Source organism: Schistocerca gregaria, chromosome 1 (assembly GCF_023897955.1).
Source record: "Schistocerca gregaria isolate iqSchGreg1 chromosome 1, iqSchGreg1.2, whole genome shotgun sequence".
In the NCBI taxonomy this organism is placed as follows: Eukaryota; Metazoa; Arthropoda; class Insecta; order Orthoptera; family Acrididae; genus Schistocerca; species Schistocerca gregaria.
Window position 1 is genome coordinate 679896415 of NC_064920.1, and position 27809 is coordinate 679924223.

Sequence of the window (27809 nt, forward strand, 5' to 3'; positions counted from 1 at the left end):
CCCTTGCCGAGTAGCAAGAACCTGTGGTACCAACGTGATGGCTGTCCAGCCCATAGTGCACAAAGTACATGGCATGACATCACAAATTTTTTCCAGATCACTGAATTGAACTCAGGGGACCTGTGCCTTGGCTGCCCCATTCCCCAGATTTGACACCTGTAGACATTTTTCTGTGAGGAAAGCTGAAAAATGCTTTCTACAAGGGCTTACCAACTACACCCAATGGTGAGCAATAACATGTTACTGCAGCCTGCTCAGACATCTGTGCTGAAATGCTGGCACTTGTACAAAAGTCATTCCATATCAGACTGGAAGCGTGTATTGTTGCTACCGGAGATCATTTTGAACACAACCTGTGATGGTCAATTTTCTCATTGCTGATCAGAATCCAAATAAGTTGTGTGTGAACTTGTATAGTTCTTTAGTGTGTGCTGCCATAGGTATCATACAAGTGTCAGTGTGGGAACTTTTCAGAATATGATGTCTCATAAATGAATTGTAGCATCTTGTAACGAACACAACTGACATTGTAATTTACACTACTATTAGTTTTATAGTGACAATAGTTATTGTTCCCTGTAAAAAAGTGTATATTTGCCCAAAAATACTCTTTCTAAATATTATTACAGTCTGTTGACTGGCTAACAATACGAGCCCTTGTTTACCAATCTGTTCTCTGAAAACAGCACATCCATAGCACTTCCCATTTCCACAATATATGTGGTGCACATTTTAGGTGTTTCACCCTGTATATGAAATATGCATTGCAGTACAAGGCCACAACAAAGAAACCTGTAGCAGCCATCTGAAAATGGTTTCTTGAATCTGAAAAGAACTTTGGTTGCTTTTGTTCAAAACTTTTGTGATTTACTTCTAGCTAATTTCTTTTTAAAAGCAAGAATCATTATGCACACACTATATTCATGTACATCTTGTGTAGTGTGGGACATATACATATAGCACTATGTCACTTGCTATCATGCTTCATATTAAATCTGTGCACTTCTACATCTACATTTATAATCCACAAGCCACCCAAAGGTATGTGGCAGATGGCACTTATATGAATCAGGGTCTGTGCGAGAAATATCTTGTGGTGATGTTTAAGTACTTTGCTCGCTTCCAAAGCAGTGTTTTGAAGAGACTTATTTGGGATGTGCCATAACTACTGCTGTTTTCTGAGACAGCACAGCACAAGGAAAGCAAAAACAAAAAATATCCAACTTTGATCAGCTGATTTATATACTGGCCATTATTTAAAATTTTAAGTTTCTAATTAGACAGGAAGTACCTACTTGGGCAGTTATTGGACATTTGCTATTGTGTGAGTAACTTACACCCACAGTTATTCTAATTAACCTTCCTCAAACTCATTCCAGTATGGAAATTCTGGGCAGGATACCAGAGGATCAAGTTCATGTATCTACTGCATAGTGGGAAGGGTCACACTGACTTTGTTTAGTCCAACATTATCGGCCATTGTGAACTCCAGTCCTTTCATACTGTCGTTTTACTACATCCTCTGTGGGTGTACCCTGAAGGAGTACTCAGATAGGTGCAGACTGAAGAAAATATTTCTGAATTCTACATTTTCATATTAACTTCATGTAGCTTTCATTTACTTTATTATAGTTGCTTTTAGTTAATCAGGTGCTAACGTATCCAAACAAAATGGCCTGTCCTACTATTCCTTTTATTCTAATGAAGATATTAAAATAGTCCCAGAAATGTCAGCTTTAATTAGTAATTTTGCAACATTTCAATAAAATATTAGTTAATATGAGATGCAGCTCTAGATGTATCTTAGGGACCTGCTTAGTATCCATCCAACAGTTGGCAGTGTATGCATAAGAAGCAAATGATTAAGATGCCAGACAATTAAAAAAAAAGTATCATATATGGTTTCTGTTCACGTCACAGTAGGAAGATAGAGACATAGCTTTAACAAATTTAAAAAAGTAATTGTTAATTTATTTAAACATTTATTTATAATGTAGCACCAGTTATAAATATTTTAAACCTAATCAAAAGTCCGTATGCAATGCGAGCAGTATGAAAAATTCGTATTAAGTAAATAAATACATAAACATCGAAAATATTTCTTTTTTAGAAATATACTTTTTATTCACCTTCCATTGAAATAAAAAAAATGTTACTTGTCTCACAAAAGTTTGCAACTCTAATCATGTTTCGTGTGTAACCAAAAAGGCTGCAAATTGTGTAAGTTAAGTGAAGTCACTCAAATTTGGGGATGGAGTGAAAAACTTAATGTAACTGATATAATTGTCAGGACTTGTGTCAGTCAGTTGTCTCTCATGAAATGAAATGACTCAGACCTGGGGAGCATATGAAAACATTCATGTGGCTGGCATGGTCACAGAGACTAGTTTCATTCAGTTCTTTCATTCAACTGAAAAACCTGACTGAAAGAAAAGCAGTCAGCTGGGGAAACAGATGTTAAAACCAATCAATTGTCCCATCCCTACCGAAAATGGTGACATACTCAGGTGCAAAATTCTTTGATTGCCTACCCAGTGATGTAAAGAATTTAATCAAGAATAAAATTAACTTCAAGCACACAACAAAAACATATCTGCTTCACTGTACACGTGTGGAAAAGTCACCTTAAAAAAATCACGCAAATTGTCACTCACGAAATATACTGTAACTGTAAAACTGATTTGTTCCTCATCATATCAAGAGGCACAATTATGATTCACAGAATATAGAAATAACTAACTATCTGTTTCTCAGTCTGAGATATTTGATGAATTTATCTATGTGTTGACTCAATTTTTTTGTGCCTTTGTTACCCAGCTAGATGTCAAGAACATTTACACAAAGTTTTTTGCTTACAGTATGAATATTAATGCCTACTTGTGCTACCAACAGATTGTTTTTGCTTCTTTGCAGCTATGTACTGAGAGTCTTTGTGGGTTTACTTAAAATGTTTGCTCTGGATGTTAAAAGTCATTTGAAGTTCATTTGTATTAAAAATAGGTGTGGACAGAGTAGGTCAACTTCAAGAGCTCCATATTTTGTGTTGCTGCACTCTGTTTTTGCTTAAACTATACTCCTTAGTTGCAGTTTGCTAGTGTGGCTGTCTGAAGAAGAATGATAATATTCAAGTGAGACTAAAGAAAATAAAAACCAAATGAGAGTTTCCTAATGAAATAGAAAAATTGTCATTACCAGAATGTGTACTGTTTTCTATTTTCTCTTTAAAATTTGTAAATTACTTGTGAATTGTCTGTTACAGTTTGCAGAACATGTATTTAGAACATTTGATGCGAATGGAGATGGGACTATAGACTTCAGAGAATTTTTATGTGCACTTTCTGTCACATCTCGAGGAAAACTTGAGCAAAAACTAAAATGGGCATTCAGTATGTATGATTTAGATGGAAATGGGTACATTTCCAGACAAGAAATGTTAGAAATTGTGACAGTAAGTAATATATATTTTAATTCGTAAATAAGCAGTGATAAACTTAATGTTATGACTGTTCACTTAGTATATTCTATTATTCATTAAAGTACATTTTGTTCTATATAACCAATTCTTGTACAAACCAACTGAAAATAATATTTAACATTAACAGTTCTAGGTCTTATTATTTGGATGTAGCTTTTTCCTCCATTTTATAATTAGGTTGTAGCCATATTGCTTTTTATGTATATAACACCTTCTCAAACTATCAGTTTCACTTCTCATAAAAAGCACTGTATTGCTTTTACTTGAATTGCTGGCTAATTGGTTTGATGTTTGGTACCACTGCTGAAAACTGAATCAGAAACCATAGGCATGAAAGTTAACTACTCCAAATGGGCTGTCACTATCTGGATTTGGTCTGCTCTTGAGTGGTAACAGTGACCTATCAACAACTAAAGTAAACTAGCACGAATGTAATTTACTCATTCTTTTCATGTTTACTGGAGTTGTTGAGGCAGATACACACACACACACACACACACACACACACACACTCTCTCTCTCTCTCTCTCTCTCTCTCTCTCTCTCTGCATTACACATAAACAGACGCAACAGAGGTGTACTGAAGTGCACTTCTCTTTTGGCACATGGTGGGCAGGAAAGCTGCAGTCAGGGGAGCTAGGTTTTCCAATAAGTATGTATGCTGTTGTGCTGAAGTCCTTCAGATTGGCATTCTTCTGCTAAACCTTTTGCATTTTTGCCTGAGGATCCCACTTCACCTGGTGCTTCATTAACTTTCTTTTTAACTTCCTCCAATAAATATGCAACCTCCGACAATAAAATTTGGTGGATTAAGTCAGAACGGTCAGTCAGGCAACACTGGAGATTCATAATGCTGCGCCTGTTTAGCAGCTGCTGTTGACAACCTGCCCCCACCATAGTTCACTTGAGCATCATGAGTGTTCCATGTTAGATCTGTTGGATGAAGTGCTTGTTTAGTGCATTAGTTCTGATCTGAAAACAGGACAATGAACAAACAAAGGATCAGTTTAAAGTTTTGTTTTAAGCTTGGCAAGACACTGAAAAAAATGCATGCAATGCTAGTATGTGTTTATGGGAATCAAGCACTATCCATGAAGTGTGTGTACGAGTGGTTCACCCATTCTCAAGGAGGCTGGGAAAGTGTTTCTGACAATCCTCGCAGCAGATGACCAGCGATTACCATCAGTAATGAAAACATTAAGAAAGTGAGGACATTAATCACAAACGGCCATCGAGTAATGATAGCGGATGAAAAGCATATGAACCGTGATTCCGTGCGACAAATTACTAGATAAACGCCAGTCCAAATCCTTACCCAGAAGTTAGGGAAGAGGAAAATGTGTTGTTGTCTTGTGCCACATCACTTGACTGACGATCAAAAGCAGGCACGTTTATGGGCTTCAAAGGATTTTGTGGAAACAGTGGATGCAACACACAATTTCTTGAACCATATTGTCACTGAGGATGAAACCTGTTGTCTTCAGTATGACCCTGAAAGCATGGAATTGCATTCTCTGACATTGCCTTGTTAGTAAAAGGTCAGAGCCAAAAAATCCTGCATCAAAACTATGCTCATCACCTTTCGTGTTCGTCAAGGCATTAACCACAAGAAATTTATATCTGAGGGAACGACATTGAACGCTACACAGTACGTTGAAATTTTGACCCGTTTAATGCAACTTCTACACAGGGTACGACCTCAGTATCCATGACAAGGTTCCTGGTTTTTTATTCATGACAATGCTCACCCACCCACAACTAATATTGTCAAACAATTCCTGGCAAAAAAAAGGTGGTGGTGCAACTTGAACATTCACAACACTCACCAGATCTCAATTCTCTAGACTTCTTCCTATTCCCTCAACTCAAACTCACTTTGAAAGGAAAGAGATTTGACGATATTCCTGACATCCAACAAAACATGATGTGGCTTTTGAATGCCATCAAAAAGGAAAACTTAGTGCAAAGTTTCCAGGACATGTATCACAGAACTCAGCAGTTCATAGCTATGGGAAGTGGCTGTTTTGAAGGTCAATAAGGTAATGGCAGTTCATCTATATTAATGTTATAGAACTATTCACAGAATTTTATCATCAGAGGTTGTATGTAGCCACAAAGAGGTCTTTCTTAGCCTTATAATTCTGAGATAATTCTTGCTATAAATGTGTAGTTTGCTCCAATTATGTCAAGCCCTATTGGATTAAGGGAACGTTGAACAATTGTTTTGCTTATATTACAGATGTATCATTTGCTGATAGATTTTCAGTTACGTTCTGGATTGCTGGGAGATGATTACTGTAGTATTCCATTGCCACTAACCACGTGCCCCAGGATGTAACAAGAAGTTTAGATGGCAAGGGGACATCTGGAAGTTGTTCTTTGAACGTGTGTGTCTTTGATGGTGCCTTAACAAAAACTTTCTTTACATAGAGATTAATTTTTTTACTTTAGGGAATTTTAACCTTACTTGCCCTGATTTACGGTTGGTACCGTGTGCTATACAAGTTACATGCAGCATCAAAGGATAGTACAATTGAAACAGTTGAAACACTGCAGCCATATGTGCAGTGGCATCTGTAAAGGCCAGAGGCACCATGATTTCATTCACGCCATGAGGCTATAGCACCTTCAGCTCATTTGGGAGTTGTTTTGAATAAATCAAAATAAGCCCTTGATGCCACATCTGGGCCCAACTTGCCAACAATCAAATTTGCAATGTACTGGTCAAGACTGTCAGTAGTTCCATCAACAGAAATCCATGTGCAAGATTCCCCAATATCACCTTGGATTCAATGCAGTGGGTCAGTGAATACTGAAATAACCTAAGTTTTATGCAATGTTGACTCTGCAGCAACAAACTGATGGCAGTACTTCTCAGGAAATCTTTGAAAATAGGACTTTCAAGTTTTTGAAAAGGAGTTTTTGGTAACACAATATGACAAAGCCACTGCAGAAACGGTTATTTTTGGCGAATTCATCAACTGTCTTTTTTTAAAAGTGTTTGCTTCAATTTTGATTTTCATTCAACATTTGCCTAATGTTAGGCTCAGTTAAGTGGAGCTTTTCACCACTCAAAACTTAATGCAACAAAGAAACAAGATGCCATATAGAAGTGAGAATAAGAAGTATTTGGTACTGTTAAGGGATGCTGGTACTTACTTTTCACAAAATAAAAAAATAAAATAAAAGAAACATAAAATACAGTTTATCAATTTTAGTTTCCCAAGTATCAAGTCACTGAAAAAATTTTTGTTATAACTCAAAACTTTTAAGAAAATCAAAGCTTAGTGAATCCTTTTAAAATCCTTCATGCTTTGTCCTAAAGATACTACATTTTTACATTCCTGACTTTTGGCGAGCAAGATGTATGAGACAGGCGAAATACCCTCAGACTTCAAGAAGAATATAATAATTCCAATCCGAAAGAAAGCATGTGGTGACAATGTGAAAATTACCGAACTACCAGTTTAATAAGCTACGGCTGCAAAATACTAATACGAATTCTTTACAGACAAATGGAAATATTGGTAGAAGCCGACCTTGGGGAAGACAGTTTGGATTCCATAGAAATATTGGAACTCATGAGGCATACTGACCCTATGACCTATCTTAGAAGATAGTTAAGGAAAGGCAAACCTATGTTTCTAGCATTTGTAGACTTAGACAAAGCTTTTGACAATGTTGATTGGAATACTCTCTTTCAAATTCTGAAGGTGGCAGGGGATAAAATACAGGGAGCAAAGGGCTATTTATAATTTGTACAGAAACCAGATGGCAATTATAAGAGTCGAGGGACATGAAAGGGAAGCAGCGGTTGGGAAGGGAGTGAGACAGGGTTGTAGCCTCTCCCCAATGTTATTCAATCTGTATATTGAGCAAGCAGTAAAGGAAACAAAAGAAAAATTGGGAGTAGGTATTAAAATCCATGGAGAAGAAATAAAAACTTTGAGGTTCGCCGATAACATTGTAATTCTGACAGAGACGGCAAAGGACTTGGAAGAGTAGTTGAACGGAATGGACAGTGTCTTGAAAGGAGGATATAAGATGAACGTCAACAAAAGCAAAACGAGGATAATGGAATGTGGTCAAATTAAATCGGGTGATGCTGAGGGAATTAGATTAGGAAATGAGACACTTAAAGTAGTAAAGGAGTTTTGCTATTTAGGAAGTAAAATAACTGATGATGGTCGAAGTAGAGAGGATATAAAATGTAGACTGGCAATGGCAAGGAAAGCCTTTCTGAACAAGAGAAATTTGTTGAAATCGAGTATAGAGTAAAGTGTCAGGAAGTCTTTTCTGAAAGTATTTGCATGGAGTGTAGCCATGTATGGAAGTGAAACATGGACAATAAATAGTTTGGACAAGAAGAGAATAGAAGCTTTTGAAATGTGGTGCTACAGAAGAATGCTGAAGATTAGATGGGTAGATCACATACCTAATGAGGAGGTATTGATCTAATTGGGGAGAAGAGAAATTTGTGGCACAACTTGACTAGAAGAAGGGATCGATTGGTAGAATATGTTCTGAGGCATCAAGGGATCACAAATTTAGTATTGGAGGGCAGCGTGGAGGGTAAAATCATAGAGGGAGACCAAGAGATGAATACACTAAACAGATTCAGAAGGATGTAGGTTGCAGTAGGTACTGGGAGATGAAGAAGCTTACACAGGACACAGTAGCATGGAGAGCGGCATCAAACCACTCTCAGGACTGAAGACAACAACACAACTAACAACTTTTCCTTTGTATCAAATTTGAACTCAGAAACTTAAAAAATTATAATAAAAGTGAACAATTGATTTCCAGTGTCTCTTAGTTTTATTTTAAGCAGTATTTGCAAAATATGTTTCACAAATGCATTGGTTTCAAAATATGCCAGAGGAAATTTGTAGTTCCATAATGGCAGGAAAACTAAGAAGTATAAAAGCATAATAACTAGCTTCATTTTTGCATGCTTGGCAGAATACAATTTTTCCATCTGTCACATGTCTTATACTACTAAGCTTTGAACTAGGTGTTTTTGGTATTTTCTTCTGCTGAACTATTGATGCACTGCAACTAGAAGGGCCTACAGTCTGGAACCGTGTGACTGTTACAGTCTGTGGTCAGATCAAGGCATATGGATACCTTTATTTGTCGAAACATGCAGTAGCCAGGATTCTGTGAAAAACAAAGATGATGTAACTTACCAAACGAAAGCGTTGGTATCTTGATAGAGATACTAACAAACACAAACACATACACAAAATTCAAGCTTTTGCAACCCACAGTTGCTTCATCAGGAAAGAGGGAAAGACGAAAGGATGTGGGTTTTAAGGGAGAGGGTAAGGAGTCATTCCAATCCCGGGAGCGGAAAGACTTACCTTGGGGGAAAAAAGGACAGGTATATACACACACACACACACACACACACACACACACACACACACACACACACACACACACACACACACACACACACACATCCATCTGCACATACACAGACACAAGCAGACATTTGTAAAGGCAAAGAGTTTGGGCAGAGGTGTCAGTCGAGGCGGAAGTGTGGAGGCAAAGATGATATATATTTGAATATGCGAGACTTTTATGTTAGATTAAAGAAATAAGTACCTTTTAGGCTTTTAAAGCTAAAATAGGCATTAACGTCAAAATAAGCTGTTTTAAATGCTATAAAATTAACAATGTCAAGTTTAATTAGACATAAAGTGCATAAGCACAAGTTTATTTACAACTAGGAACTCATGACATTTACTCATAAAGAACGTCAGGACTTTAGTTGATGCTGAATAAAAGTATCATTTTTAACTGAATCCTATCTTTTATTTTTGAAGATGGTTCAAAAAGTAAGATAACAAGCTATCACAATTGTATAAATATCCATTTTGATATAAATTCGATGTCTGGATAGCAGAAATAATCAAAACTATCAAACACCATTGGTGAAACACAGTGTCAGGCTAGAGGTGTGGATGGATGGATGCTCAGTAGAGAGTGTGTGAAGTGTAATAAGTTTTTTTGCATTTAAAGGAAACTTCTACAGCTGCAATTCATCTGCAACTGGTGGAAGTTCATGGAGCAAGTGTAATGTCATGAAAACAGGTATGATTTTGGTGTCAGGAAATTGATAAAGTCAGAACAGTTGTTCAAGACTAGTAAAGGTTAGGGTGACCAAGCAAGCCCACCTTATATGAGAATATGTGTTGAAGCATTGATTCAAACCTATTGTCACATTCATGTGAAGCAAATTACATATGTACTGAACAACTTCCTTGACAGTGTAGTGTACTTTGTGAACAACACATTGGACTACCGAAACATGTGTTCACGTTGGCTTCCATGGCAACTCTCACATGAGAATGAAGCAAAGTGTATGGGGTTGTTTCTTCATAACTTAATGTGGTCTCAGATAGAGGGTGTTCAGTTATATGCATTGTATCATCACTGGGGACAAAATGTGGGTGCATCATTATGATGTGCATCAGTATCGTGGAGACACCCCACTACTCATTAAAAGAAGGTCATAATGGTAGTATCACTGAAGAAAGATAAGGGCACAGTCGTTCGAGACTTGCAGGATGCGCTGCTGATTTCTTTCCTCCCCCATTCTCAGAACAGGAATATTGCCACTTATCTTGTGAGGCTGGAACAGTTGCAGGAGATGATTTGGAAGTTTGCATTCAGGATGCTCAATAGATCCCCACCTCATACAAGCTTAGTTATTCGTGTTCTGATCCAGCATGATCAGTGGACTGTACTGGAACACCCTTATACAGCCCAGATCTCACACCAGATGATTTTCACACCCTCAGACCATTAAAGAAGCACCTGGCCAGTTATCACTGCTGAAACAATGCCAGAAGGCTGTTGTTAACTGGTTCCTAGACCAAAACCATGATTTTTTCCTTGCCAGTCACAACACAGAATGGTTTACTGATGAAACATTTGCTTCAATAGTCATAGTGACTATGTGAAAAAATAATATTTACTGTTGCCATAGTAGCTTTGTGCATTTCTTTGATTTTTTTACTAAACCTTTTCAAGAAGAGATTTTGTTACACTACTTTTTGATCCATTCTTGTAAACTCTGATTTCAAATTAGTCAAAATTTATAGTTGTGTGATACAGGGAGCTAACTCTAAATGTAGAATAGTGTAAGTTAACGCAGGTGAATAGGAAAAACAACTTATCATGTTAGAATACGGCATTAGCAGTGTTTTCCAATGACACAATAACTTCTGTTAAATAGCTAGGTGTAACATTGCAGAGTAATATGAGATGGAACAAGCAAATAAGGATTATAGTAGGGAAGGCGAATGGTCGACTTTGATTTACTGGGAGAATTTTAGGAAAAGAGACCATATACACAGGAAATTGGTGTGACCCACTCTGGAGTACTGCGTAAGTGGTTAGGAACTGCACCAGGTTCGATTAAAGGAAGAAATTGAAGAAATTCAGAGGTAGGCTGATAGATTTGTTATGAGTAGGCTCAAAAGGCTGATAGATTTGTTATGAGTAGGCTCAAATGACACATATGGAATGGAGACGAATTGAGAACTCAAATTGGAATCCCTGAAAGGAAGGCAATGTTCTTTTTGAGGAACACTATTGAGAAAATTTAGAGATCTGGCATTTGAACCTGAAGACTGATTCTACTGCTGCCAATGAACATTTCATGTAAGAGCCATGAAGATAAGATAAGAGAGATCAGAGCTCATACTGAGGCATATAGACAGTCAATCTGCTTTTGAGTGGAACAGAAAACGAAAGGACCAGTGGTGGTACAGGGTATTCTCCGCCATGCACTATGCAGTGTCTTGTGGAATATATATGTAGAGGTGGATGTAGATGATGTTATTGCATGAAAACACACACAACTTAATGACCAAAATGCAGTCAATGTAAGAGGTAAATTATTACAGTGCCCAGTGCTTCGTCAAGCTGCTTTGTTGGAGCAGTAAATTCCATATTATCATCAGTTTTCTGTAGTTCCCTGATATTTAATTAGGTGTTACGGTATATGTGAAAATTAAGGAGCCCAGATACAATGATAAGCAGCCAAGTATCAGGTTTCTCAATGCAGGAGGCAATAACACTGCAGAAAATTGTCACAATTTGTATGAAGCACTTTAATCTCCTAACGTAACCTAAGGAAAAAAAAGAGACATTGATATAGTGAAGATGTGGATACTCACAAATTATTAAGTTGACATATAAACTTCCTTTATACAGAAGGAGCGGTGGGACAGGCTTTTTCTGCTTTTCGTTTTGTTTCAGATGATGAAACATGAATTTCATATGTAACTATTGTCTACAAATAGCAGTCCACAAAATAATTTCATTATGTTTTTTTCACAAAAAATATGTTTTTTGGCAACTCCACCTTAGAGGAAGCAGTGACAAGAAATCTTTGAGGCCAGTATTATTTTCCTTCAGGATTATCCTCTACCTAAATAATGCACAAAATTTAGTTTGGAATTTTTGTTGGTCCACCTTCAGATGCAAGATTGCATTCAGTATCTTGGTGTCTCCCTCATATCCAGGGCTACTTTAGGACCCAAGCAACACAAACCACCACTTGGGGTGCCAAGCTGAGGGAGGTTCCATAGGTGCCACAACTGTAAGATTTCTATACATTTTGTTCAACACTTGTGAAAGATGTTTGCTGTTAACAATCATGCATTTGAAACTTCCTGGCAGACTGATAATAAAAATTTTAATGTCCCTTTGTCAGAACTATCTGAGATGTAAATGTATAACATCATGTTATGGCGAATGGCACTATAGAATAGAAATTCCTGTAATGTTTGTTGATTTAGACATAAACAATTTTAATACTCAACTTGATTATAAGAAGAATATATGGCTCAGCTCATTGTCAGAATATGTATTTTGGTATGATGAAGGTCGAGGATTGTAGAATTTTTGTGAAGATGTTAATATGCAGTTGAAAAAACATGGTAGTTTATTGACAAGTCCAACTTTTCTAACTTTATGTTTTAAATTTTTAGAAATTTTTCCTAAAGAGAGTTGATTTTAAATAGTCACTGATTTTATAAGAGTTGAGATTGCATTGTTTTTCATACTTGTAGAATTATAAAAAAATTGACATTCACATTACACACAGTGTTCACAGTGATCAGTCCAACAAGTAAACTTCGACTCCAACGTACATGAAAGTGAGTTCAAGACTTGACTCAATATGACTGTTCTCTCTCCAAAACTCCTCAGGCATACTCCTGAAAAACCAAGCAAAGACATTTAATTGGATAGATAAAGTATCTACTAGTGGTGGCAGAAATACACATAAAAGAAGGTTATAATTAGGAAATCCTTCAGAGCCAGTGGCTCCTTCTCCAAGAAGAAGGGTTGAAAGGGAAGGAAGAGGTATGAAAGGAAAGGACTGGAGAGGTCAAGAAAAATGGGTAGATTTTGGGAAAGTCACTCAGAATCGTGGGTCAGGGGATACTTACTGGATGGGATGGAAGGAAAGAAGTCTTTTTCTTTCACCCCTCCTCCTTCCTCTTCAACCCTTCTGCTTGAAAAAGGAGCCACTGGCTCCAAAACTTTGCCTAATTATAACCTTATTTTATGTGTGTGTTCTGTCGCTGCTTGATGCGTGGATTTTTTTATCTATCCAATTAAATTATTTTGTCAAAAATTGATTGTTTTATTTGTTACAAACAAATCTTTGATTATGAGCAATAGTGATATATTTTCACTGCAAGCATGGGTTAGCATTTACTAACAAAAAATATTCAGGATGTAACAAAATTCATAGAAATAAAATAATTATTTATTTTTGAACCTAATTTTAGGATGAAATTTCTTTTACCAAATACTGCAAAATGTATAAATATATGCCAGTTACTGATGAAAGAAACAATTGGAATTTTAAGGATAATTAATATTCTTGAAATGGATTTCCAAACTACTATAGAATATATGAAAAGGAATGAAATTTCAAAAAAATGTTCCCTGACAATTTGGTACTCCCAGAGGCTACCTTTTTGAACATCAGGTTTGCAGTTTTCAGAAAAAAACATAGCTGAAAAATAAATAGTGTTATAGATTTCATTAAGCAGAGTCTGTATTGTAATTTACTATTGAATGGGTCCCTTTGGTATAATAATAATGGTGTGTGACGAGGGCCTCCCGTCAGGTAGACCGATACCCTGGTGCAAGTCTTTCGATTTGACGCCACTGTGGTGACTTGCGCGTCAATGGGGATGAAATGATGATGATTGGGACAACATAACACCCAGTCCCTGAGGGAGAAAATCTCCGACCCAGACGCGAATTGAACCCGGGCCCTTAGGATTTACAGTCTGTTGAGCTGACCACTCAGCTACAGGGGGCAGACGGTCCCTTTGGTACAGATTTGCTATAAGGGCTCCCAAATCCATTTGTTTGTAAACTGATATCCCTATACAGCTTGTGGTTGGTTATGTAAATACAACAACAGTGATTCTGGAAATGCAGTTTTGTTTTTGCTAGTTTTCAGCTGCCGCAATCAGTTTTTGTGGCATGTAAACACACTACTACATTTGAATTGTGGTTGGGTTCTCAGGTTGTTATTTTCTTTTTAAAATGTTGGTTAATCTAGAAGAAGTGATTTTATGCGGCATCAAAGAAAAGTGGTGGTATTGGACTAACCAAAAAGTTATTCATTATTTTATTTTATTCAAGTAAGCATATTTAATCGTTAATAACAACAATGCAGGGAAAGAGATAGATTGCTAATTACCTTAAAGATGATACACTGAGTTGCTGACAGGCACAACAACAAAACTGTTACACATTTAGCTTTTGGCTGAAGCCTTCTTCAGAAAAGGAAACACACACATTCATTCACACATCTAGCACACCTTACACACACATGGTCACTATCTCCAGCAGTTCAGACAGGATGCAACTCTCATGTTGAATGGAAGCAGAAATCTGAAGTGGGTGGGGAAGGGGAGGGAATAGTAGATACAAGTGGAGGGAGAGAAGAACTTTGTGTGGAAGGTTCATATCAGTGCACACTCTGCTGCAGAGTGCAGATTTCATTCTGGAAACATCCCCCAGGCTGTGGCAAAGTCATGTCTCCGCAGTATCCTTCTTTTACAAGTGCTAGTTCTGCAAGGTTCGTAGGAGAGTTTCTGTGAAGTTTGGAAGGTAGGAGACAAGGTACTGGTGGAATTAAAGCTGTGAGGATGGGGCATGAGTAGCTTAGTTGGTAGAGCACTTGCCCGCGAAAGGCAGATGTCCTGAGTTTGAGTTTCAATCCGGCACACAGTTTTAATATGCCTGGAAGTTTCATATCAGCGCACATTCTGCTGCAGAGTGAAGATTTCATTGTGGAATATATAGATACCCTTTGGGATATTTTGAACTATTTATGGAGTCTTTATAGTGTTATTTGTCTGGCAGCAGCAAGCATATAATAATCTGTGGTGATTTCAGTGTGGATTTCCTAAAGGATGCTGATAAAAGAATTGATCTTATTTGAATCCTGCAGTTTGATCTCAGTGATTAACCTTCCAGTATGGGTAGGTAAAGACAGTAGGACGCCAGCTGATAATTTTTCCTTTGGTGGTGCTCAAAGCAGGAAAATAACTGTTTACCCAGTATAATAAATGCTCTCTCTGATCATGATGTTCAGTTTGTTAGGATAAATAACATAGTGCCTTACAGTATGGACACTCTTCAGGTGAAATCAGTTAGCATAATTAATGACTCCAGGACAAATGTTTTTCAAATACACCACAAGATATTACCTAAGATGAAATTTATAATGAACCAAATGCTAACATAAAATTTAATGTATTCCATGATAAATTCATATCATTATGTGAAAATAGCTTTCCACATAAGCTAATCAGTAAGGACACAGAAAAGCCATGTAAAAACTATGGATCACTAGAGGCATTAAAGTATCATGTGAAAGGAAAAGAGAAATGTATCTGTAGGCAGAACAAGTAGTGATCCTGCAGTAGTTGCATGTTACAAAAACTGCTCAAATTTACTAATAAAATTAGTTAAAAATCAAGGAAAGTGCACATAATGTCAGAAGTCAGTAGTTCTGACTACACACTTAAGGCCATATGGAATGTAAGGAACAAGAGACAGAACAACCAGCCTCAGAAAGGGATAACGTCACTATTGAAGAGAATTAATGGGCTATAAATGATGAGTCGCATGTAGAAAATATATTTAATAATCATTTTTTAAATATAGTGGAAATTATAGGGACACATAGTTCAAGAGAAAAAGCACAACAGTATATTGAAAATGTAGCCTGCATAAAATTCAGTTGTATGGATGTGTCACCAACTTCTCCTTCTGAAATTAAGAAAGTTACACATTGAAATTAAGAAAGTTACACATTTTCCCAAAAATAAGTACTCATCTGGTTTTGGTGGCATTTCCAATAGAGTACTAAAGATTTGTTCCCATATAGTAAATTCTGTCTTATCTAAAATTTATAATGCATCACTAACTGAAGGCATTTTTCCGGAGATACTGAAAGATATTGTTGTCAAACCAATATTTAAGAAAGGTGATAGGAGAGATGTCAATAACCAGAAATCTGTTTCACTGCGACATCATTTTCCAAAATAGTTGAGAAATTTATTTCTTCTATAATTGTATCTCACTTCTGCGACAATAATATTCTCAGAAAATCAGAGTTTGTATTTCTGAAGAACTGCTCTACTGAGAATGCCATTTACTTGTTCACTCACTCAGTTTTACAAGTATTAAATACTAAAGTAGCACCAGTTGGGTATTTTCTGTGACCTCTCTAAGGTACTTGACTGCCTGAATGATACTATTCTCCTAGAAAATAAAGTTTAGTGGGACTGAATTTGTAGTTGTAGTAGTAGTAGTAGTAGTAGTAGTAGTAGTAGTAGTAGTAGTGTATTCTGCCTTATGGCAGGTCTTGTCATGGGTTAAGCCTATTCCACTTTTGTCTGTCCGTAGCCAGTCTTTTCATTTCTTAATTTTTTTTCCCCTTTGATATTGTCCAGCTTGTGATGTCTTCTTTTTCCTCTACCCCTTTTTTCCTCCACTATTCCTTCTATTCCTTCCTTCAGTAAACAGCCCCTCCTCAAACTATGTCCAATCCAGTTCCAGTTTCTCTCTCTGATGACTTTCAATGTGTTTCTTCCTTCTCCAACTCTTCTTAGTACTTCTTCATTGCTTACTTGGTCTTCCCATTTCACTTTTTCCATTATTCTCCATATCCGCATCCCTAGTGCCTCCAATCTTCTTTCATCTTCCTTCCTCAATGTCCAGGTCTGCACACCGTACAGTGCAATGCTCCAGATGTAACATTTGGCAAGTCTATTCCTCAGGTCTTTGTTTAGTGGCCCACTAAGTAATTTCTGTTTCCTCTTGAATCCTTCTTTTGCCATTGCAATTTTTTTCCTAATTTCTGTTGAGCAATACATATCATCAATCATTACGCTTCCCAAGTAATTGAAGTTATTCACTTGCTTTATTTCCTCTCCCCCTATTTTCACACAGCATTTTCCCCCCTTTCCTCCAATTACCACGCTTTTCGTTTTCTTCTTGTTAATTTTCATTTCGTGTTCTTCTAATTTTGTGTTTAGATCATATAACATTTGTTCCATCTCTCTTACCCACTCTGCCATCACAACCATGTCATCTCCACTCTCCGACCCCCTATACAAACTTCTCTTCTTCCATCAAAACTTTCATTAAAACTTAATGTACAAGAGTAAGTCAGTTATTATCTGCAAAATAGTTATAAAATTTTATTGTAATCAAATAGGAAACTTACAAGTACATCATTTTTCGACATACTCTCCTTGCATTTCAATGCACTTGGTCCACCATTGTACTAGCTTCCTGATGCTCTCATAAAAGAAGGTTCTCAGTTCAGCTGTGAGCCAAAAATGCACCACTTCTTTCACTGCTTCATCCGAGGCAAATGAACGGCCCCTTAATTCCTGTTTAAGTGGACCAAACAAGTGATAGTCAGAAGGAGCAAGATTGGGACTATATGGATGATGATTCAGTACTTCAACTTTGAATTTCTGGAGCATTTCAGCAGTGTGGGCAGCAGTATGCAAAGTGGCATTGTCGTGCAACAACACAACACTTTTGACAGCAATTCTCGGCATTTGCTTCAAATTGCAGGCTTTAGTCTGGCAGTAAGCATCTCACTGCAATGTACCCTGTTTATTGTTGTACCCCTTTCCCCATAATGTTCCTGTACTGGACCTTCTGCACCCCAAAAAACTGTAAGCATCAGTTTTCCTGCAGACAGTTGGGTCTTGAACTTTTTCTTGCATGGTGAATTTGGATGTTTACATTCCATACTTTGCCATTTACTCTCCGGCTTGTAATGATGGATCAGTGTTTTGTCACTAGTAATGATCTTGTCTCTGAAGTTATCCCCTTCATTACCATAGCAATCCAAATGTTTTTTTGTAGATGTCCAAGCGTGTTTGTTTATACAACTGTGTTTTGGGACCCATCTTGCACAAACTTTATGAAACCCAAGTCTGTTGTGGATGATCTTGTAGGCAGAACTGTGAATAATTTGCAGATGATGTGCCACTTCATCAATAGTTAATTGTCTATCTAAGAGAATCATTTCATGTGAATGCTCAATGGTTTCTTCATTTGTGGTGGTAAATGGTCGTCTGGCTTCTTCATCGTGCCTAACGCTTGTGTGACCATTTAAGAATTTTTCATTCCATTTGTAGACATTCCATTGTGGCAAAACACTGTTCCCATACTATACTGAAAGTCTTCGATGAATTTTGGCCTGTGATATGCCTACTGACCACAAAAAACGGATCACTGAACATTGCTGTTGCTTGGTGCAAATAGAAAGCAAAGCAGCCATGATTAATAGTGCGGAAGCGACAATCAAACTAACCTAGCAGCTTGAAAATTGCAAAGATATAACAACAAATAAACAAAACATGCATCATCAATGTAAAACAACAGTACCATCAAAATAAACCAAAATATAACTTAATTGCGGATAATAATTGACTTACCCTTGTATAGCCAACCAATAGATAATGTCATATCTAACCAAAAGAATGCAAAAAATTATACTTAGTAATTCAGCAAATGTAGTTGAGGGACAATATTTTGACTGTGGAGAAATCGTGTATGGGATTCCCCAAGGCTCAATACTAGGTCCTCTATTGCTCCTCATACATGTAATTGATCTTCTGTCTAACGTACAACAAGCAGAATTAGCTCTTTTTGCAGATTACACTAATATTACAATCAATCCAAGCATACAAACAAAAACAGAAGAAACAGTAAACAGCGTTCTTAAAAGCATCATTGACTGGTTTTCTATGCATAGCCTCAGTCTCAGTTTTAAATAAACAAAACATATTCAGTTCTGCGAGCTCCTAAAACAACTTAGTTCTGTCAGATTTGCACTTAGAATAATTGAAAATCTTGGGAAGAGACAAATCAATAAGTTAGCGTATTTTGCATATTTTCATTCAATAATGTCATATGGAATAATGTTCTGGGTAACTCATCTTTAAGATGGAAAGGGCTTATTGGTGAGGAATGTGGTGTAAGAATAATATGTGTTGCTCATCTGTGATCATCTTGTAGACACCTGTTTAAGGACTTGGACATTCAGAACACTGATTTACAGTATATTTATACCTTCCTGAATTATTGTTCAAAAGGAACAACGATTTACGTAATTACAATACCAGAAGGGAAACTGACATTCATTGCTCCACATTAATGTTGTCTTTAACACAAAAGGAGGTGTGCAGTGGTGCAACTAAAATTTTTGATGCCGTACCCAGTAATATAAAATGTCTGACAGGCAGCAAAGTAAAATTTGAAAACAAACAGAAAAAGTTTCTCCTTGACAGCACCTTGTATTGCATAGAATAATTTCGGTTATTTATATGAGTAAAAGGTGGTGGATATGAATTATTGAATCACATCTGTCAGAGGCCCTTTTTCCAACTCTGTGAGATTCTTATAACACTGTCTCACATGACCATGCGACATCTAATCTCACAGTTGTCAGTCAACATCGAATGCTGTTCACATCCCATCCAATCCCTGCCAGACCTAAATCGCTCCAGGCAAATGGCGGGATGGTTCCTCTGAAAGGGTACGGCTAACTTCCTTCTCCATCCCTCCCTAATTCGATGAGGCAGATGACCTCGCAGTTTGGTCTCTTTCCTCCAAACAACCACCCCCCCCCCCCCCCTCCCTCCCCCGCCAGACCTGGTAACAGTGCTAAACACAGATATTATTGCATTCTGGTGGCTGTTGTACTTCTCACAGACAGCTCCAACTGTAATCATTTACATACTCGCTGATAGTATGTACATGTATGAAGTTAAACTGGCATCGAGCCATGTTTTCTGGATCCTTCACATTTTTGTCAGCCTGTAGTTGTAGTCTTCAGTGTTTCAGAGTTCCTAATGACCAGTATTTTGTTTTGTAATCCCTGTCAGATTGTTCATACAACCAAATTTTTCTGCATATAATAATTTCCATTGCAATACACCACTTTTGTTGTTTTGACCATCTAACCAAAAAGCTCCGAATATTTTGATATAAATCAGTTTGATACTTCATCAGATTCAATGAATTTTAATTCAGCCCTGAATGCTCCTCAGAATACACAAACTATTGTAATTAACATACCACTATACATTAAGTACCAGATGGAACACGATCATACACTAACTTTACAGTCACAGAAAAGGCCTTTATTGTCACTGCCCACTTTGAATTTCTTTTCCTCTTCTTTCCATCAGTCAATTAAGTCCACATTATCTGAGAGAGAAAGTAAGCGGTGGGGTGGAGGGGGGGGGGGGCACATTATCACACCGCTTACAAATAAGTTGAACTTTATGTGACTCTGCACATACAATACTGATAAAAAGTATTTATTTATCTTTGTCCCTCTTTGACTCTAGGTACTGTCTGGCATAGTGTTGCCACAACTACTTCAAGTGACATCAGTTACTTCCACTTTCAGTCTCAGTCTGTGAAATGCCAGAAAGTCTGTGGCTCCAACAACTGCTTATATCAGTTGAAAGTTGAACAGATTGGACAGTATTAAAGTTGACTGAAAACTTATGACTGAACTAAATATTCAGTTTAAATCTTTATGATTGTGTTATTAGAGTAAGAAAACTGTCTTAATTTCTTATGCAACAACATTCAAGACAGCAAAGCTTACCAGACCAATTTATGAGAAAAAATCCTTAAAAATTCCAGTCAAATCAAATGACAAAACTGTAACATTCCTCGCTGTTTCACAGTGTACCTGATCATCACATCTAAGGAAACAGTGTTACTACAGCTTAACAATACTTCTTCTGTGTTATCTGAATTTATGCCTCTTGTTCCTAGATATAGAAACCAACTCAAAGCAGTTACTATTAATGCAAGAGATGTGTTTATTTGTGGTTGCCTAGTGATCAAGATGAAAACAAGCTCTCATAACTGAAATCTTGTAAAATGACTCTTGGCTGTGGTTCCAAGTTGTCAACACAGAAATAGCTGAATATCATAGTTCACCAGCATATTGTCATAGCTCCAGCACTAGAAACCCATCTATAAAAAAGGTGTAATTTTAGTATAATAGATTTTTCCAGTAAAGGTTGTTATATTCACTAAGCATTGTGTAGTAACCAAATAATACATGAAACCAATCCAAGTAACACAAATATGGCCCAATCATAAATCTGTGAACAATAACAGAAATAAGTCTCTTCAGGACTCCACATGTAACAAAACAAAATGATCCTACAGTAGGTGCGAATTAAGCGATATACAGGACAACTAATGTGAGTGATGGAAAATCCAAATGCCTGAATCACATCCATTCCGAACAAGTTTTCAACACCTTCATCACTAACCACCATAATGTAATGGAACGAACCTCTGACTTGTAAGAGGCAGATGCTGTAAATTGGCCCAAAAGCGCAGTATTTTATTTGTTATAACTGACCAACTTCTGCATGACCAGTGTCAGTGTCAATGGTGGCAAGTCTGAGCTCACATAAGTTTGGAAATTCAATCATGTCACTGCAGCATCTGTGTGAACTGTGGCCCAAACACTTGGCAGGAAACACTTGACTCAATAACCAACTTGGGAGAAGTCTCAATCATTGCAGTCAGTAGATTTTACATCCATATCCTGAGTAACCTTTGGGGAATGACACATGGAGGTGGTGTACCCTTTCTTCTGGCAAGCATTACAGATAGCCAGTTGTTTAGAAAACACCAAACATTCATGCTTGACAAAATAGAAAGAACAAGACAGATACAGGTGAATGCTGACATTGATGCTGTGGTGGTCATGACTGCTTGGGCCAGCCTTGTTCTGCTCGGCACAGGGCCCACATATTTACTGCCACAACTGTCTTCCTGATGCAAGTTATCTTTCATCCTAGTGGGCACGTATGCCACATCACCCCATTCTCATATTGGTCTCCCACTGCCCGAGAAATTTCAAAGGATTATGCTACTTGCAAAATGTATGCCAAAGAGGGTTACCACCTTCTGGTGCATTCCTTGTTTGAAGCTAAACAGATAATTGTGTCACACACCAATTGATACTGCATAAGATCATTAAAGGCATTAATAATGAATTGACACTTAGGGCTAAGACCATGAAGTTCAGCTGGCCAGGCCCTGTTTGGTTTCTTGCAACATCAGTAGAATTTGGCTCCTGCTGCTATGAAATATTTGTGTGCAATACTAGTTGGCCAATAAACTGCACATGTGATCAAAAGTAAGAGCAGCCAGTTCTTGTAAAAGGGCAAGCTGACACAATATTTGATATACCTTAGGTGGAATTCACAAGGGGAGTAAGGCTTTGTACAAATTCGAGTCTGTCACACCATAAGCCAAAAGATGCTGTCCGAGTCTTTTTTCATAAGCTTCCCACTCCTCGGCTGAAACATCATACAGAGGAAAAATGGATAGATAAACCAATGGAATGGTACCCTGTCTGTTAATTGAAGCTGACAAAGTGGTCATTACCAAAATAAGCTTTTCAATCCTAGTAACACAGCATCCATAATTACTAAACTTATACCAAACGTAAAGAATGCACACAAGGAAGCCATTCCAAACTTATCACCAATAGTAACCAAGAAATACATGAAACTAATATGAGTAACACAAATATCACTTAATTCATAAATCTCTGAACAATAACAGAAACAATCATGCGACGGAACAATAACAGAAACAATCATGCGACGGAACAATAACAGAAACAATCATGCGACTGAACACTAACAGAAACAATCATGCGACTGAACAATAACAGAAACAATCATGCGACTGAACAATAACAGAAACAATCATGCAACTCCACAAGTAACAAGACAAAACAGTCGTAAAGAAGATGCAACATAATCAGTACACAAGACAACTGAGGTTTAACAGTATAAACTAAAAGAACATAGTGAGGGTGAATTAGTGTTGATTTATGTGTATAAACACTTGAGTTGCTGGTAGATTATATGGTGGAAACCGTGCTGTGTGCTCGCTTCGTACTGGTGGTTTCTGTTGGCTGCCCCACACTAATATGGTTGGTGGTTGATTTAAGTACATAGGTATAGTGACACTACACCTGCTGCACACACACTCACACACCCACATGCGCTAGTAGCAGGATATAGCACATTCGTTCAGTCACTTGACCACAAAGGTGTAAGGTGATAAAACTATTTGTAAAATAGTCCTCATCGCCAAATTGTGCTGTGTCGAAGTGACCTCAAAATAGAACATCTTGAATTCTTCAGTAGTGTTTGTAATTCATACTTATGATGCTTTATTGGACTTTTGAATACTGGATTTTTCTGTATGAAAACAAAGATTCATTAATAATTTGAAATTTGAGCTGTTAAATTATTCTCATTTTAGTAAATAAAAAACTTAAAGTATATAGAAATTTTGTTTCAGATGGAACTTCAGTCATATTTACAATACAGAATTTTGTAATATTTTAACATAACTGATTCCTTTTTCTGCCTGAAGACAAAACAAGAGTAACTATAGAATTGCAATTCTAATATTCATTCTTTTGTCACGAACATTAAATTCGCAATGATTTTTTTATCCTTTTACCACCTGACCCCCATCAGTCGCCTGTACAGACCATAAGTATGCATCCCTTAGGTTGAAAGTAGCTCAGTGAAGAGTTTGAAATTCCCACTTCCTAACCTTAATTTTCACTGTCTCAGATACTACTCCATGATGTTAATAACTACAATCATCTCACCTGGGTTTGTTCATGAAGTGCACTTCCACTGACTCACAGAAGCTTTTCTTTGTACTCGTGTCAATGCAGCCCCGTATAAAATAAACAGAAAAGGACATTTTCAGTTAATTTTCTATGCCTTCATATGCTTATATTTTCAATTGGGATCTTAATTATAATATTAAAAGAAAACTATTCAGAACTCATATCCATTCATGACAAAAGACACTGGCGGAAACAAAAAGAAAGTTTATGTTTCCTCTATCTATAAAATTTGTTATACTCTATTAAGGCAAAGTATGTCTTGACACTTTAGACACTTTAATGTCTTTGGATGAACATTCTCAGTGCAGAACCCATGATTAGGAATTGTTGCAACTGCCTTTTGTTAACAAAAGTATGAACATTTATTCTTGTGTTCACCTCTATCTGATCTGTCTGCTTGGAGTTCTCAATTGAAAATCATACAGTAAATGATACCTGTACACAGTTTCATTAAGTTTGTTGTCTTAGCTGTCATCTCTGACTTCCAAAGAACCAAATGGTGTCCTTCTATTGAATGTAATGTTTCCTACTTTTTAAATGTGATGCACAAAGGTTTCTGTGCAATACTCTGCTGCTGTACCAATATGCTAACAACATATTAATTTTTTGTGACGTTAATTTTATTTTTGCTTCTGTTTGTGAAAGCTGTTGTGTGATGCTGTTTCACTATTGTAAATCATGTGGCTATACTCTCCAGACCAGGATAGTGTTCACCCTGATTTATCTTTTATTTGAATTATAATTATTTGAAGTCTCACACTATATGTATCATTAATATTTATTGTATGCAAATTTGACACTGTCAAAGATCCAATTAATTCAAGTTTGTTTTGGAATAGGCACCTTGCATATGCCCTTCTGCCCAGTTTCCTACAAAAACTTTACATTCTTTGATGGCTACTCAGAAGTGAGATCTACTCTTTTTGAAGAATATTGAATAGAAATTTAAAAAATGCCCTTATTTCCCTTCTAGCACATTCTTGAAAAGTTTGGGTAATAAAATTATTTCTCATTTTTCTTTCTTGCACACAGTGACTTATGTATTATGGTTTATGGTTTACATTCCTAGTCAAACATTTATTCTATAGAAATGTGCTGTCCCCTTCACCAGTGAAAATCAGTGAGCTGTTCCTTTAAGTAGAAATTATCCAAATCGTAAATATTCACAAATATCTGGAATTTTTCAGATTTGTTTTGTTAGCTCTTGGCACATATACTTTCTTTCACTGTAGTCACTCTTTCTCGAAATCCTCAAGTAGGATGAAATTTAATTGATTTTTTGTCAGTGGCTGAACAGGAGTCCTGCCTCTTTATTCTTTGAAAATTACATAAAGGTCTTCTGTTGCACATTTTCACTTACACACAGCTCTGTCTCAGATGTGTCAAGTCTGAGAAAAATCTAATAAATAGACACCGGGAGCACTGTACTTGGTTAAATATTTGTGCTTGATCAGCATTACTGGTTGCTCGATTTTTCAGAATGTGGAGCATTTATTTAAATAGATACCTACAAACCACACAATATCATGATTCTTTCGCTTAATTTTGACGTATCAGAACATACAGAACAGAGATCAGTTCAAACACAGCCAATATACATGACTGTTCGCTTCCAATGAATGTAAACGAGGTGCAGTTGAAGGAATTTTATCTGGTTACAGAAAAATTACCAGAATAAAGAGGAATATAAACTCTTCATTTATGGGTGCAATTAAATAAGACACCAAGTAGTCATTCACATTGCTGCATAACTCAGGGATATCAAACAATACCAGATTTCTCCTATAACAATGAGAATAATCAAACAACTATTTTTCTGTTCTTTATATTTGGTTCTGGGATGAACTATCTTATTTTGATGTGTGGCAGTGGTCATAAAGGTTTGTGGTAGAAGGCAGAGGAAAGAATGCAGTTGTATGTTAGTGACTAATAAGAAAATTGCATGGTGGGGAGGCGGACAATAGATCATCTGTTAACAGAACTTGGTTAAATTCTGAAAAAGCTGCATCTCATCGGCAGTAGTTCTTCATGTGAACGTGACTTTTTCTGTGCCTTGTTACCTCACAGGTTTTGTGTGAAACATTTCTTCTGCTCTCCCCTCCCTCTCTCCCTCGTTTTAAAAACTGTTTACAGAGGTAGAAAAGACATCTCAAGACTCTCAGTATTTAGTGTGATCTAATTCATACTACCACCATCTGTAGTGCAATCTTTACTTTATTTGTGTGTTCTTATCAATTTTTAATTATTTTTATAAACTGATGATGATGAAGATACCAAAAGAATGCAGTTATTTTTGTCCATTATGCTTAGAAAGTACAATACTTATGATAAAGTAATTCTTATGAGTGTGTCACTTTGACAAATTATATAAACCTCTTTTAGATATGATGAAATAAAACTATTATAATGAAAAATATGGTGATTACAGGCACATCAAAACAGTACTTCTTGTCATTTCATTCTACTTCTCCAGAAACCCTAAAGTAAATCAGTGTAGCAATTAATGTATTTCAAACTAATTCACACATCTACAGCTAAAACTGTAGTAGTATTTATATTTTGCTCTGCCTTATTTTCAGTATAATTTCCACATATATTAATTATTTTACAGGCAATCTACAAAATGGTTGGCTCTGTAATGAAAATGCCTGAAGATGAGTCAACACCTGAAAAAAGAACAGATAAGATTTTTCGTCAAATGGATAAAAATAAGGATGGCAAACTTTCATTAGATGAGTTCATTGAAGGGGCAAAAAGTGACCCGTCCATTGTCCGACTACTGCAGTGTGATCCACAAGCACAGTGAGAGGATTGGTAGATGGTAACTGAACTTCTGAGGCTTATATCATCAGAATTGTGCTTAATTCTGTGCTTGGTCATGTGCCCAATCTTGAACATGGGCTTTGGTACAAAGATTATAACAGACTGAGTTCAGTAAAGAAGAGGGCTGCAAAAGAAGTCCATTGTTGAATCATGTCATACATGAAAATGATAATGAACTTCTAACTTCATTCACATAAAGTTCTGCCATTGAATTGGAAGCAGGTGAACTGTGTTAGTGTGATTTTGAAGTTTTATTTAAATGGATGGGCGCAGTATTGCATGTAAGTGGCACAGTGGCCTGTGTGGCAGATGGTTTGTGTCAATTCCCTCTTTATTCTGATCAAGTTAGAATATGTGAAAATTCTATCAGTAATATGTTTTAAATAAATTGTTCATTACATGCATATTCTTTGCACACATGTGCATGTATGTCAACAGTTTTTAAAATAAAATGACATTCCTTGATACTCCTTCAATGATATAGCTCTGTTTTTTTTGTATTTGATGTCTTTCTGACTTGAATTAATTCACAAATCTTTGAATTTTGGAAATTATCATTGTATGAATGTCATCTGTGCACCTTTAGTTTTCTTGCATCTGTGTAGTTATACTGAACTTCTTAAGAAAGCTTAACTGAACAGCTGTGAGTTATGAATAGTCTGAAGCATTGTTGTCTTATTGGCTGTCAATTATGTAATAGTTCAACTTCAAATAAATGTTCAGGTACTTCTGCCTCTCAATCATAACTAGCATACTGTCCATAACCAAACATTTTAGCTATTTATTTGTCCCTAATATTGATGCTTGAAAAGGGACAGTGATGTGGTTGCTCCTCCCGTTTAAGAGAGAACTACATTTCAACAAAAATTTTATGCATACTTATTTTGGCATGCATTTTTTCACAAGAAAGCTGCAGAACTCCTTGTCAAACTTCGATATGTATTTGAGAAGTGGGAAGTGAATAACGCCATCCTGAAACAGAATATCTTTTGGGTATCACACAAATATGAAATGTGTTTTTGTCCTTAGTATTATTTTTTAAACAGACAGTTGGAAAACATGTGAAACTATTGAATAATGCTACATATAAACTGGGCCAAGATGAATATAGAACAAGCAATGGCAAAGAGAGCTTTTAAATATTCACCGTTTAAATGTTGCATACATTCAGAATGAACAACAGATCTGAGTGAAAGCCATTCCTTTTTAGACAAGAATTTTTTT

At 36.6% G+C, this 27809-nt stretch overlaps 1 protein-coding gene across 1 annotated transcript in view; it reads left to right on the forward strand.

The window, feature by feature from the left end:
- LOC126363150 (neurocalcin homolog) overlaps positions 1-27325 on the forward strand; it is a 37568-nt gene extending 10243 nt beyond the window's left edge. The window contains exons 3-4 of the mRNA XM_050007940.1: positions 3260-3448; positions 26374-27325. Coding sequence (XP_049863897.1) covers positions 3260-3448; positions 26374-26568 — 384 coding nt within the window. The 3' untranslated portion in view covers positions 26569-27325. The remainder of the gene's footprint in view (positions 1-3259; positions 3449-26373) is intronic.
- Positions 27326-27809: the final 484 nt, after the last annotated feature.